The sequence below is a fragment of the Nyctereutes procyonoides genome, unplaced genomic scaffold, assembly GCF_905146905.1.
Source record: "Nyctereutes procyonoides isolate TBG_1078 unplaced genomic scaffold, NYPRO_anot_genome, whole genome shotgun sequence".
Classification (NCBI taxonomy): Eukaryota; Metazoa; Chordata; class Mammalia; order Carnivora; family Canidae; genus Nyctereutes; species Nyctereutes procyonoides.
The window spans coordinates 44374377-44389957 of NW_026575125.1; the positions used below are offsets into that span (position 1 = coordinate 44374377).

A 15581-nucleotide genomic window follows, 5' to 3' on the forward strand; every position below is an offset into this window, starting at 1 on the left:
AGCTCCCTCCCGGAGAAGCAGGAGCTTCACCAAACTTCCCGGGCGGAAAGGCACCCGCAGGGAGTTAGAGCAGGACCCAGGAGGGCGGGGAAGCCCTCAGGCTCCCTGGGACACTAACAGACACCTGCGCGCCCAGGAGAGTGCGCCATACCCCGCGGCAGAGCTCCCTAAAAGACTGCAACGTGCACGGCTGGACCCGGACCAGCTCAGAGGGGCTCGGGCGGCGGCTCCATGGAGGGGGCTGCGCGGCCAAGAGTGCGAATCCAACAGCACAGGCCCCGGAGCACAGGGCGCCAGGACACAGCCCAGGATCAGGCCTCCCCCCGGGACACGCAGAGGCCAGGAGGGTCCAGGACCGCAAGGACGCTCCTACCCCGAGCTGAGCAGATCAGCGGCCCCGCCCCGGAGCCTCCAGGCCCTGCAGACTGAGAGCTCTTTAGTTACTGCAGGGGCTGAATCCAGGGCTCCAGAGCTGGCCGCAACCCCTGGGGTTGTTCCTCCAGGGGCCTCACGGGGTAAACAACCCCCAACGAGCCCTGCACCAGGCAGGGGGTAGAGCAGCTCCCCCAAGTGCTAACACCTGAAAATCAGCACAACAGGCCCCTCCCCCAGAAGACCAGCTAAACGGACAAGTTCCAGGGGAAGTCAAGGGACTTAAAGTATACAGAATCAGAAGATACTCCCCCGTGGTTTTTTTTTTTTTATTTCTGTTTGCTTTCCCCTACCCTTTATTTTCCTTTTTCTTTTTCTTTCTCTTTTTCTTCTCTTTTTTCTTCTTTTTTCTTTTTTCTTTTTCTCTTTTCTTTCCTTCTTTCTCTCTCTTTTTCTCCTTTTCCCAGTACAACTTGTTTTTGGCCACTCTGCACTGAGCAAAATGACTAGAAGGAAAACCTCACCTCAAAAGAAAGAATCAGAAACAGTCCTTTCTCCCACAGAGTTACAAAATCTGGATTACATTCAATGTCAGAAAGCCAATTCAGAAGCACTATTATACAGCTACTGGTGGCTCTAGAAAAAAGCATAAAGGACTCAAGAGACTTCATGACTGCAGAATTTAGATCCAATGAGGCAGAAATTAAAAAATGAGATGCAATCCAAACTAGAAGTCCTAACGATGAGGGTTAACGAGGTGGAAGAACGAGTGAGTGACATAGAAGACAAGTTGATGGAAAAGAGGGAAACTGAGGAAAAGAGACAAACAATTAAAAGACCATGAGGATAGATTAAGGGAAATAAACGACAGCCTGAGAAAGAAAAACCTACATTTAATTGGGGTTCCCAAGGGCGCCGAAAGGGACAGAGGTCCAGAATATGTATTTGAACAAATCCTAGCTGAAAACTTTCCTAATCTGGGAAGGGAAACAGGCATTCAGATCCAGGAAATAGAGAGATCCCTCCCTAAAATCAATAAAAACCGTTCAACCCCTCGACATCTAATAGTTAAGCTTGCAAATTCCAAAGATAAAGAGAAGATCCTTAAAGCAGCAAGAGACAAGAAATCCCTGACTTTTATGGGGAGGAGTATTAGGGTAACAGCAGACCTCTCCACAGTGACCTGGCAGGCCAGAAAGGGCTGGCAGGATATATTCAGGGTCCTAAATGAGAAGAACATGCAACCAAGAATACTTTATCCCGCAAGGCTCTCATTCAAAATGGAAGGAGAGATAAAGAGCTTCCAAGATAGGCAGGAACTGAAAGAATATGTGACCTCCAAACCAGCTCTGCAAGAAATTTTAAGGGGGACTCTTTAAATTCCCCTTTAAGAAGAAGTTCAGTGGAACAATCCACAAAAACAAGGACTGAATAGATATCATGATGACACTAAACTCATATCTGTCAATAGTAACTCTGAACGTGAACGGGCTTAATGAACCCATCAAAAGGTGCAGGGTTTCAGACTGGATAAAAAAGCAGGACCCATCTATTTGCTGTCTACAAGAGACTCATTTTAGACAGGACACCTACAGCCTGAAAATAAAAGGTTGGAGAACCATTTACCATTCAAATGGTCCTCAAAAGAAAGCAGGGGTAGCCATCCTCATATCAGATAAACTAAAATTTACCCCGAAGACTGTAGTGAGAGATGAAGAGGGACACTATATCATACTTAAAGGATCTATCCAACAAGAGGACTTAACAATCCTCAATATATATGCCCCGAATGTGGGAGCTGCCAAATACTTAAACCAATTATTAACCAAAGTGAAGAAATACTTAGATAATAATACACTTATACTTGGTGACTTCAATCTAGCTCTTTCTACCCTCGATAGGTCTTCTAAGCACAACATCTCCAAAGAAACGAGAGCTTTAAATAATACACTGGACCAGATGGATTTCATGGATATCTACAGAACTTTACATCCAAACTCAACTGAATACACATTCTTCTCAAGTGCACATGGAACTTTCTCCAGAATAGACCACATACTGGGTCACAAATCGGGTCTGAACCGATACCAAAAGATTGGGATCGTCCCCTGCATATTCTCAGACCATAATGCCTTGAAATTAGAACTAAATCACAACAAGAAGTTTGGAAGGAACTTCAAACACGTGGAGGTTAAGGACCATCCTGCTAAAAGATGAAAGGGTCAACCAGGAAATTAAGGAAGAATTAAAAAGATTCATGGAAACTAATGAGAGTGAAGATACAACTGTTCAAAATCTTTGGGAAGCAGCAAAAGCAGTCCTAAGGGGGAAATACATCGCAATACAAGCATCCATTCAAAAACTGGAAAGAACTCAAATACAAAAGCTAACCTTACACATAAAGGAGCTAGAGGAAAAACAGCAGATAGATCCTACACCCAGCAGAAGAAGAGAGTTAATAAGGATTCGAGCAGAACTCAATGATATCGAGACCAGAAGAACTGTGGAACAGATCAACAAAACCAGGAGTTGGTTCTTTGAAAGAATTAATAAGATAGATAAACCATTAGCCAGGCTTATTAAAAAGAAGAGAGAAGACTCAAATTAATAAAATCATGAATGAGAAAGGAGCGATCACTACCAACACCAAGGAAATACAAACGATTTTAAAAACATATTATGAACAGCTCTACGCCAATAAATTAGGCAATCTAGAAGAAATGGACGCATTCCTGGAAAGCCACAAACTACCAAAATTGGAACAGGAAGAAATAGAAAACCTGAACAGGCCAATAACCAGGGAGGAAATTGAAGCAGTCATCAAAAACCTCCCAAGACACAAAAGTCCAGGGCCAGATGGCTTCCTAGGGGAATTCTATCAAACGTTTATTTTTTTTTAATCAAACGTTTAAAGAAGAAACCATACCTATTCTATTAAAGCTGTTTGGAAAGATAGAAAGGGATGGAGTACTTCCAAATTCATTCTATGAGGCCAGCATCACGTTAATTCCAAAACCAGACAAAGACCCCACCAAAAAGGAGAATTATAGACCAATATCCCTGATGAACATGGATGCAAAAATTCTCAACAAGATACTAGCCAATCAGATCCAACAATACATTAAGAAAATTATTCACCATGACCAAGTAGGATTTATCCCTGGGACACAAAGCTGGTTCAACACTCGTAAAACAATCAATGTGATTCATCATAACAGCAAGAGAAAAACCCAGAACCATATGATCCTCTCATTAGATGCAGAGAAAGCATTTGACAAAATACAGCATCCATTCCTGATCAAAACTCTTCAGAGCGTAGGGATAGAGGGAACATTCCTCGACATCTTAAAAGCCATCTCCAAAATGCCCACAGCAAATATCATTCTCAATGGGGAAGCACTGGGAGCCTTCCCCTAAGATCAGGAACAAGACAGGGATGTCCACTCTCACCACTGCTATTCAACATAGTACTGGAAGTCCTAGCCTCAGCAATCAGACAACAAAAAGACATTAAAGGCATTCAAATTGTCAAAGAAGAAGTCAAACTCTCCCTCTTCACCGATGACATGATCCTCTACATAGAAAACCCAAAAGCCTCCACCCCAAGATTGCTAGAACTCATACAGCAATTTCACAGTGTGGCAGGATACAAAATCAATTCCCAGAAATCAATGGCATTTCTATACACTACCAATGAGACTGAAGAAAGAGAAATGAAGGAGTCAATCCCATTTACAATTGCACTCAAAAGCATAAGATACCTAGGAATAAACCTAACCAAAGAGGTAAAGGATCTATACCCTAAAAACTATAGAACACTTCTAAAAGAAATTGAGGAAGACTCAAAGAGATGGAAAAATATTCCATGCTCATGGATTGGCAGAATTAATATTGTGAAAATGTCAATGTTACCCAGGGCAATTTACACGTTTAATGCAATCCCTATCAAAATACCATGGACTTTCTTCAGAGAGTTAGAACAAATTATTTTAAGATTTGTGTGGAATCAGAAAAGACCCCGAATAGCCAGGGGAATTTTAAAAAAGAAAACCATATCTGGGGGCATCACAATGCCAGATTTCAGGTTGTACTACAAAGCTGTGGTCATCAAGACAGTGTGGTACTGGCACAAAAACAGACACATAGATCAATGGAACAGAATAGAGAACCCAGAAGTGGACCCTGAACTTTATGGTCAACTAATATTCGATAAAGGAGGAAAGACTATCCACTGGAAGAAAGACAGTCTCTTCAATAAATGGTGCTGGGAAAATTGGACATCCACATGCAGAAGAATGAAACTAGACCACTCTCTTGCACCATACACAAAGATAAACTCAAAATGAATGAAAGATCTAAATGTGAGACAAGATTCCATCAAAATCCTAGAGGAGAACACAGGCAACACCCTTTTTGAACTTGGCCACAGTAACTTCTTGCAAGATACATCCACGAAAGCAAAAGAAACAAAGCAAAAATGAACTATTGGGACTTCATCAAGATAAGAAGCTTTTGCACAACAAAGGATACAGTCAACAAAACTAAAAGACAACCTACAGAATGGGAGAAGATATTTGCAAATGACGTATCAGATAAAGGGCTAGTTTCCAAGATCTATAAAGAACTTCTTAAACTCAACACCAAAGAAACAAACAATCCAATCATGAAATGGGCAAAAGACATGAAGAGAAATCTCACAGAGGAAGACATAGACATGGCCAACATGCACATGAGAAAATGCTCTGCATCAGTTACCATCAGGGAAATACAAATCAAAACCACAATGAGATACCACCTCACACCAGTGAGAATGGGGAAAATTAACAAGGCAGGAAACCACAAATGTTGGAGAGGACGTGGAGAAAAGGGAACCCTCTTACACTGTTGGTGAGAATGTGAACTGGTGCAGCCACTCTGGAAAACTGTGTGGAGGTTCCTCAAAGAGTTAAAAATAAACCTGCCCTACGACCCAGCAATTGTACTGTTGTGGATTTACCCCAAAGATTTAGATGCAATGAAACGCCGGGACACCTGCACCCCGATGTTTCTAGCAGCAATGTCCACAATAGCCAAACTGTGGAAGGAGCCTCGGTGTCCATCGAAAGATGAATGGATAAAGAAGATGTGGTTTATGTATACAATGGAATATTACTCAGCCATTAGAAATGACAAATACCCACCATTTGCTTCAACGTGGATGGAACTGGAGGGTATTATGCTGAGTGAAGTACGTCAATCGGAGGACAAACATTATATGTTCTCATTCATTTGGGGAATATAAATAATAGTGAAAGGGAATATAAGGGAAGGGAGAAGAAATGTGTGGGAAATATCAGAAAGGGAGACAGAACATAAAGACTCCTAACTCTGGGAAACGAACTAGGGGTGATGGACGGGGAGATGGGCGGGGGGTGGGGCTGAATGGGTGACGGTCACTGAGGGGTGCACTTGACGGGATGAGCACTGGGTGTTTTTCTGTATGTTGGCAAATTGAACACCAATAAAAAATAAATTTATCATTTAAAAAAAGAATTTTGTATCTAATAGTTACATGTGTGATTTTGTTAATGCTGATGTCTGGGAATACAATGTTAAAACTAGGAGGGCAAGTATGCTGACACCCCCTTTCCTATATCCATTGGCAGACACTAGTACTCGATCTGAGATATGGCCTTAAAATTTTTGATATACTGCTTCAGGCATCAATACTGATTAATTGAATTTGTCCTTGAAATAGAGTATGGCACCTAAAGTATGATGTTCCTGGGAGGACATCAAGAAGAAAGGGGCATAAGCTAACAGTACTTAATAGTAGGGGTAAAAGAGATAGAAAGGTATCAATTTTGAAGAAAATTATTACTGGTAAATGTTGAGAGATAAATTATATTAAGTTGTAATGTATGATTCATAGTAAAAGTCATAGTTTGAGCTTGAAGTGGATAGAATTAATGGCTGTTGAATTGTGGGCAGGAGATTTGAAGCTAAATTTGATAGACAATCTAAAGAAATCTTGAAGTTGCCCCATGATGATGGTAGAAATTGTGTGGAAAACAATAACTGACTGCATAATGAAGAACAATCACTTAGAACACAGTGGATTATAACAAGGAAGATTTGTTAACATGTTCACTCCCTTTACTAGATTGTGGCATGTAAAAGCCAAGGAATTATGCCTTATTTTCTTTGAATCCCAAGATTTGAATGCAGCATACAAAGCATTGAATGAATAAATGAATGAATGAAGGAACGTTTGGTGATCATTGAGCACGTGGATGTAGACAACTTATATGAGAACAAGTTGAAAAAACACCCTAAAAGAGATTAGATTGGGACTAGAGAAGTAATAAAAATTGAGTATCCATTGAGCAAATCATATCATCCATTTCCTCTGTATTCAATAGGTAATTTGCCCTGCTAAGCAATCATTCCTATCTCAGTCTATGCCAAAGGTTCTTTGTCTACAAGTTAGAAGCACCTGCATACTTCTGAAAAAATCCAATTACCCCAGGGCCTCTCAGACAAATCAAATTAGAATATCTGGAAGCGTGATCTAGTCTTCAATATTTCTTAAACTTTTTTTAAGGTTTATATTTCTAAGTAATCTCTATACCCAATGTGGGGCTTGAATTTATAACCCTGAGATCAAGAGTGGCACAGTCTACTGACTGAGCCAGTCAGGTATACCTAGTCTTTCATATATTTAAGAGCTCCTCGGGTCAGGGCACTTGAGGTGATGAGCACTGGTGTTACTTGCAACTGATGAATCACTAAACTAATAATACACTATATGTTAATTAATTGAATTTAAATTTATAAACAAACGAAGAAATAATAAAAGCTCCCCAGGTAATTTATGCTGCCAAGATTGAGAGCTATGGGATTGAGACTAGATAAAACAAGATGCAAGTGTATTAAATTATCTAATTACACAAAAATTCAACATTATAGCTAGAATTAATTTATAGTAATTTTCTGTAAGAAATGAAGTATCTCAGTTCTCAACTTTTACTTACAATGGTCTTTAAATTAATAAAAATTAATTTATTTGGGTTTTTTTTTTAGATTTTATTTATTTATTCAGAGAGAGAGGCAGAGACATAGGCAGAGGGAGAAGCAGGCTCCTTGCAGGGAGCCCTAGATGGGACTTGATCCCTGGACTCCAGGATCACACCCTGAGCAGAAGGCAGATGCTTAACCACTGAGCCACCCAGGCATCCCACAGTTGTAACATAATAGAACAAACATATATTAGCCTCAGCCTCCAGTGTCTGGAGCAGAGCTCCTAAAACCCTTGTAAATTCCTAAGTGATAAAAAGCACCAGGAGCATCTTCTGTTACAATATTTGCTCTTTGACCCAGATTCCAGACACAGGGCTCCTGAAACTTATGCAAATTCCCAAGTGATAAAAGGACTAGTGATGTGGGAAACAAAGGCAAAAAAAATGCAGATTAAATTAAAATATCCTGGGATACCTGGGTGGCTCAGTGGTTGAGCATCTGCCTTCAGCTCAGGGCATGACCCCAGGATCCGGGATCAAGTCCCACATTGGGCACCTTGCAGGAGGCCTGCTTCTCCCTCTGCCTGTGTCTCTGCCTCTCTCTCTATCTCTCATGAATAAACAAATAAAATCTTTTTTAAAAAATCTCCTTACAGCTTGCAGACTTCTGAGAGATACCTGAAACATGCAGGGTGTGACGTTCCTCAAGGAACTCTTGGCTGCCTTTGTGACTTACTGTTTAAAAGGGACTTTATCCTGGCAACAGCTGGCCTCTCAAGGTCCTGATAGCCTTGCTTCCAGATTTCTGAGAGACTTGCACTATCCCCAATCCCCACTAATTAAAATGTATACAATCTGTCACTCCTCACAATCCCAGTGTAGCTCTTCCTGTCCACAGGTCCTGTCTTATGAATAGGGAAGGCGTTAAGGTATAGGTAGGAGAGATAGGAGGCCCCTGACTCCCCTGACTAGGGGAAACTATTCCTGGCAGATGTAGATGCTGTGACAGAGCTGAACAAGAGATAAGGGAACAAACTAAGATGGCACAAGAATCTCAAGGCCATGAGCTTCCTAGTAGGATATCAATAAAAGATTGCCACTAAAATCCCTCAGTGGGAACCCTTTGAGGACCCCTCTGATTTTGGAGAGCTTTTTTCTTTCCTTTCTGCTCTTATCTTCACTTAATAAACTTTCACTTCACTTCACCCTTTTGTATCCACAAGATTCATTCCTCAACTCTGTGAGACAAGAACCCTGCAATCCTGCAACACTAGAAGCATTTTTTGTTCCAGTGAGGTGACTCTAGGTGAGATCTTGGATGGTGATTGGTATCATCAATTTAGAAATCTTCAGCTATTATTTCTTCAATTTTTCTCTCCTTCCCCTCTCCTCTTTCAGACCCTCCAATTACCCGTCCATTTGTCACTTGGTAAATTGTCCCACAACTTACTGATCTCACTGATACTCTGTTCAGTTTGTAGGATTCATTTTTTTCCTCTGTGTTTTATTTTGGACAGCTTATACTATCAACTACATTAATCTTTTTTTTTTCTGCAGCCTAATCTGCCATTAATTCTATCCATCATATTTACATTGAACAGTTTAGTTTTCATCTCCATTATGTCTATTTGGGTCTTTTTATAAATATTCCATCTCTACTTAATTTTCTGAATAGATGGAATATAGCTATAATGTCTGTTTAAATGCCTATGACAGGATCCCTGGGTGGCGCAGCGGTTTGGCGCCTGCCTTTGGCCCGGGACGCGATCCTGGAGACCCAGGATTGAATCCCACCCACATCAGGCTCCCGGTGCATGGAGCCTGCTTCTCCCTCTGCCTATGTCTCTGCATCTCTCTCTCTCTGTAACTATCATAAATAAATAAAAATTAAAAAAAATAAATGTCTATGACTCCTAATTCTTTTTTTAAAAAGACTTTATTTATTTGAGAGGGAGACAGAGAAAGTGAGAGAGAGCACAAGAGCAAGGGGAGGGAGAAGCAGACTATCCACTGAGCAGGAAGGCAAGGTGGGGCTCAGTCCCCGGATGCTAGGATTAAGATCTGGGCAAAAGGTGGACACTTGACTGAGCCGCCCACTGCCCTTATGCTCCTAATTCTAACATCTCTATCAGCCTTGGATCAGTCTCAATTGTTTTAATTTTCTCTTCGATGTAATTTATATTTTTATGCATTCTTTTCATTCTTTGTTATGTTTAGTTGTATATTAGCCAGACATTGTAGATTTTACCTTGTTCAATGCTGAATACGTCTATATTCCTTTAAATATTCTTGACATAGGTCTGTGACATGTTAAGGTACCAGGACATACTTTGATCCTTTTGAGTCATGCTTTTTAAGTTTTGTTACAGTATTGGAATAGTGTTCAATCTAGGCCTAATTATTTCCCTACCAAAGCCACCCTTCCACGTACTTGATCCAGTGCCCAATGAATTTTGAGGTTTTTTAGTATGGCTGGTGGGAACAGGCATTGTTTCTGGTCCTGAATTCACCCCACAGTTAGCTCTAATCCTTTTGGATGATTCTCTACCTGGCCTGGAGGGTACTTTCCTCAAATGTGTGTTCTGATCAGTCCTTAGCTACATGCTGAAGAGGAATCTTTGTAGATATCTGGGGTTTTACCTCTATGCAGTTTCTTTTCTTTAGTACTCTTTCTTGAAAATTCTAGCCATCTAGATCTCTCTGGACACTTAGCTCTATCTTCTCAATGTAGGGAGTCCATCAATCTTTTTTCAATTCTCCCTCCCTGAACCATAGCCCAGAAAAATCTCTCACAGCAATAGACTGGGAAAATCTTTGAGCTCACCTCATTTGTCTCCAAACTTGAATCTCTGGATCTCCAGTGTCTTGAAAACTGATGTTTCGTATGATTTGAAACATTTACTTGTTGTCTCAGCTATGAGAGTATTTCTGATCTTTTTTACTCCACATTGCTCATAAGCAAAAGCATCTATTCTTTTTTCTTAATATCTTTTAGATGTAGGTATTTTACAGACAGTAATATGCACTGCTCATATGTGTACAGCTCAATTATTTATATATCTGTGCAATCACCACGAAGATCAAGATATTAAACTTTTCAAGCACTTCTAGAAGGCTCCCTCATCCTCCACCATTGCTCTGTTTTATTGAAAACTACCTTGTTCAGGGATGCCTGGGTAGCTCAGTGGTTGAGCGTCTGCCTTCAGCTCAGGGCATGATCCTGGAGTCCTAGGATCAAGTCCCACATCAGGCTCCCTGCATGGAGCCTGCTTCTCCCTCTGCCTATGTTTCTGCTTCTCTCTCTGTCTCTCATGAACAAATGAATAAAATCTTAAAAAAAAGAAAGAAAACTACCCTGCTCTTCATTTTGATCTTGAAGAAACTTATGCTACTGTCAGAATAAAGCCATATAATTTTATTGCTGCCACACTTCAACTATAAATCCCTGTCTTCTATAAGTAGTCTCATTTTATATATTCTGTATTTTTTTTGCAGTTGGCAATTTCAAAAAACTTTTTGCTTTTTTTGTTGAGGTATAATTGACATATAACATTATATTAATTTCAGCTGTATAGCATAGTGATTCAGTACACATATATATTGTGAAATGATCACAAGTCTAGTTAATATCTATCATTATACATAGTTATACAAAAGAATTTTTTTCTTGTGATGAGAACTTTTAAGGTTTACTCTCTTAGCAACTTTCAATGCAATGCAGTATTATTAACTATAGTCAACATGCTTATATTACACCCCAAAATATATTTATTTTATAATTGGAGGTTTATGTCTTTTGACCCCCTTCACCCATTTTGCTGACCCCCTATCCTCTGCCTTTGGCAACCAGTTGTTGTCTGTGTCTGAGCTTGGTTTTTGTTTTGTTTTAAATTCCACTGTAAGCAGGATCATATGGTACTTGTCTTACTCTGACTTATTTCACTTAGCATAATGCCCTCAAGGCCCATCCATGATGTTGCAAATAGCAAGATTTCCTTCTTTTTTGGATGAATAGTATTCCATTGTGGTGTGTGTGTGTGTGTGTGTGTGTATAACACATCTTCTTTATCCATTTTTCCACTGATAGACACTAAATTGCTTACATATATTGGCTATTGTAAATAGTGCTGCAATGAACATGGGGGTCCATAGATTCTTTTCAAATTAGTGATCTTATTTTCTTTGGATAAATATCCAGAAGTGGAATTCCTGGATCATATGGTAGTTCTATTTTTAATATTCAAATAACCTTCATACTATTTTCCATAGTTGTGACACCAATTTACACTACCACTAGCAGTGCAAGAGTGTTTCCTTTTCTCCACATTCTTGCCAACACTTTTTCCCAAAATACTGGGCCTAAATGTACAGGTTTTCCCAGTTTGACACTAAAACCCACCCCAATCTCACTGTTATCTGTTGTTTATCATTCACATAGTAGAATATTGGTAGATGGTAGCAAAAATGAGTGATGCTAATGGAATTATGATCATGATTTTAATTGGGAAAATAATGACTTCCTCTTTTTCATTTTTTTGTCTATGTAATAAGTCAAAGTTTTTGTTTTTAAATGATATTCTTTTCTGAGTTTACGATTTTTTTTACTGTATCATTATTTTTAATGTCCAGTGTTTATAATATGAGGGCCGGGGCTTTCTCCTCAACTCAAGTTTATAGATTTTCAATTGGCTTGTGAGGCCAATAGGGATACTTCTTCTTGTCTAATTTGGTTTCTGGGAAGACTTCATTCAGGTCCTCAATGGTCATCTGATCAAATGGAATTATGTTCTTCATCTTCTCCAGCTCTTTTTCATATTCTTCAATCCTGGCCTTTGAGAGGGACAAAAATTCAGCACAGCTTTTCACATCTTCTTTTTCCTCAGCATCCACCTGGACAGCGTATTTATCCTCTGGCACAGGAACCTTCAGGGCATTAAACTTCTTCTCAAAGTCATCTACCAAGCCAGCCTTTGCCACATTGGCCTTGTAGTAAGCCCAGTTGATAGCAGGTGGTTTCTCAGTAAGAGTAGCCAACCTGGAGGTAAGCATCTCATTCCAGGATTTCAGGGAGTTGGCAATGGCCTTCTGGTTTCGGGGTATGATCTCCCCAAAAGCTACCCAGTCAATAGTTTTTAGAGCAAGTTTTCGCCCAGCTATCTTGAGATCCTTCACCGACCCTGGTGGCCCACAGTCCACAGCCGAGTTTATGATTTTTTGTCTGCCAATTACCAATATTTCATGTTTCCCATACCTCAGCAACCAATAAATAAAATAATACTTTAAAAGGAATATTTCTTTTTTTTCTTTTTTTAAACAGTACAATGATATAGAGAAGTTTATTAGTTCATACAAGCAATTTCTCAGATCGATACAGTGAAAGGCTAGACTGATCTGGGGGGGAAATCCTTACATGATAGCAAAATATCTTCTAGTCTCCATAAACCATCTGTAATCACTTGCTAAGAAAAAAATTCCATAACCACATAGGTCATGCAGACTTGTTTTTATGCCATGTGTATTTGTTTTCTTTCAAAGTGAGCAAAACAATGTAACCTTTTACTTTTTATACATTGCAAAATCTTACTTTTATTAATGGAGCTCCCCACCCCAATTCATCTTATTAATTTTTTTTAAGATTTTATTTATTTGTTCATGGGAGACAAAGAGACAGAGAGAGGCAGAGACACAGGCAGAGGGAGAAGCAGGCCCCATGCAGGGGGCCCCACGTGGGACTCCATCTTGGGTCTCCAGGATCACACCCTGGGCTGAAGGCAGTGCTAAACCGCTGAGCCACCAGGGCTGCCCAATCCATCTTATTACTAAATAAGAATGAGATAAGGGGTGAGAAAAAGATCCTTGATTATTTTTTCATTTTCTTCCTTTTCCCTCAGAGTAAACCAAGAATTCATCAAATATTTTCTAAAGTCAGAAGGATAACAAAAGACTCGATTTTTTCTTCACAGAAAAAAAAATAGACTAAATAAGTAAATAGCATTCAAATTTCAGTAACGAAATAGGCCCCCAATACAGCTTTAAGATAGTTCCATTTAACAGGGAAGTGTTAGAATGGAAAAGAAGGTTCCTGAGAGGCACTCATTTAACAAATAAATTATAGCTTAAATTATTACTGTATAGAATATACCTGGCAAAGGCAGAAAGAATTAACTTTTTTCCTCCTTTCGCGAACCTTGTGAGCTATAATGGGCTGTAAATCATCCACCATATTTAAGTCATGTTTATTTAAAGTTCTCCTAATATTAGACATTTTTGTGGGAATAAAAAACTTAGTAAACAACTATTTCTTTCCCCCTCCTTTTCTAGCCACATAAGCCAGCTGTAGTGGATGACACAGATTTGTAAAATATTCCAAAGGTTGCCACTGTGGAGGCTGAGAAAAATTAAGGCCATCCCACCTAAAGTTTAGCATTAGCACAAGGACAGCCATCTTAGGCCCCTGTGAATAAGAGCTGAACCTTATGGGAAAAACTGCAGAATGTCCTCAGCAGGGAATCCCATATCAGAAAGACAACAGAGCCCACGCCCATGGTGGAAAGTCCCATATTAGAATGAGAACAGAGCTCAATGGCCTTGAAGGCCCCATATCAGAATGTAAACAGAATTTGAGAAATTCTTCCACCCCTTCTGAAAATCCCCTAGACCAGCCTATAAAAAACCCAGCTGTAACCCACTTTGGGGTCCAAGTCCTTGCTCTGCTGTGTCGGGTATACTTGGACCCAAGCTCTAGCTTGCAAATAAACCCTCGTGTGCTTGCATTGGTGTGGGCTCCTTGGTGGTTTCTCGGATTCGCAATCTTGGGCACAACAGCCACAGTCCCAAGAACTAGAAAAAAACACCACCCACTAAAAAGCATCAGGGTAAATGTAAATACAGTGTGGTTCTAATTTTTTTCATACAATCTCAGACAACCCCAAGTAACTTTATAAATACCTTATGAAAAAAAGCAATTTTAAAACCCATCAAAACTATTTAAAATATTTAAGGGCAGAGATCTCAAATTTCCTTCAATCAGGCCAGAAATCATCACCAAAAATTATGATCACAGTTACAAATAGAATGGGTAGAATGTTTAAGTTTAGGATAACCAAAAAAGCCCATGTAACTTTTTAAATATAATTATTTACTCAAATATACTGTAAAAAGGAATGGTGACAACTCAGGAAGCAAAAATAAGCTTGCAAGTGAAATTTCTAGAAGCTCATGGAAACGATACCAACCCATATTGCAGATGCCAAAGGAAAAACAGTCAAATGGGATTAAGAGTACTCTGGTTATCTTCGTTTATTTGGTCGTGCAAGGTGTTAACTATTTTCACTGCCTGTATCAGTTAGTCCACAGAAGGGGCTGTTGGATCTTGTCCATTATGAGGACTGGTTGGCTTGCCAATTAGGTTGGATCCTCTTAAATTAGGAGGTCTCAGTAGAAACAAGATCACTGCAATAACCATCCAGGTCATCAAGACCATGGTAATACTGATGCCATTATCACCAGAGGGCCCTGGTAATTCCTGAAGACATCCTGTCTGTATAGTAGGACTGGGACTGCCTCAAGAAATTGATCAGCCTTCTCATTGCATGCTCATGAGAGCAAACACATTCACGAGGATCGAATCCACCTTCTGCCATGATTGCCCAGCTTGATTTAACTTGACTGTTTAAATCTGCCCAGACAACAACCGATGGGTGGGGGAGGATGGGGGCTGGGACCAAGGCTCGGCAGAAAGACCGCCTGAAGCTTCCGGAACTGACTGCTCGGGGCGCCCGAGGCCGCTGCTGCTCCTGGCCGCTGGCTTCCTCCCCTCCTCTGTTTTCGGAATATTTCTTTAATTCTGTTCTCACTTTGTCTTCAGAAACTTCAGTTCTTGCCAAATTCTACCTAAATGGCTTTGAATAAACCTAGGGAGGTTTAATATGCCTCCAGGTTTCCTCACCTTGATCATTATCAAAATTATCTCAGATTCCATCCTCAGGGAATTGTTATGGTTCCTTTTATTTTTGCATCCTGCTTTTATTACCATAATAATCTTTCTCAAAAACTCAATCTTGGGCAGCCCGGGTGGCTCAGCGTTTTAGCGCCGCCTTCAGCACCTGGGATCAAGTCCCACGTTGGGCTCCCTGCATGGAGCCTGCTTCTCTCTCTGCCTTTTGTCTCTACCTGTGTGTGCGTGTGTGTCTCTCATGAATAAATAAATAT

The 15581-nt window shown here is 40.1% G+C and overlaps 1 protein-coding gene and 1 pseudogene across 1 annotated transcript; both read right to left on the minus strand.

The window, feature by feature from the left end:
- Window positions 1–12041: 12041 nt before the first annotated feature.
- Window positions 12042–14609, minus strand: LOC129517920 (ATP synthase subunit d, mitochondrial-like). The gene is made up of 2 exons (XM_055338025.1): window positions 14606–14609; window positions 12042–12547 (listed from the first exon to the last, which is right to left on the minus strand). The coding sequence occupies exons 1-2, from the start codon at window positions 14607–14609 to the stop codon at window positions 12042–12044; spliced, it is 510 nt and encodes a 169-aa protein (XP_055194000.1).
- A 106-nt stretch (window positions 14610–14715) lies between these two features.
- On the minus strand, window positions 14716–15013 carry LOC129517529 (small integral membrane protein 14-like; annotated as a pseudogene).
- Between the last annotated feature and the right edge of the window lie 568 nt (window positions 15014–15581).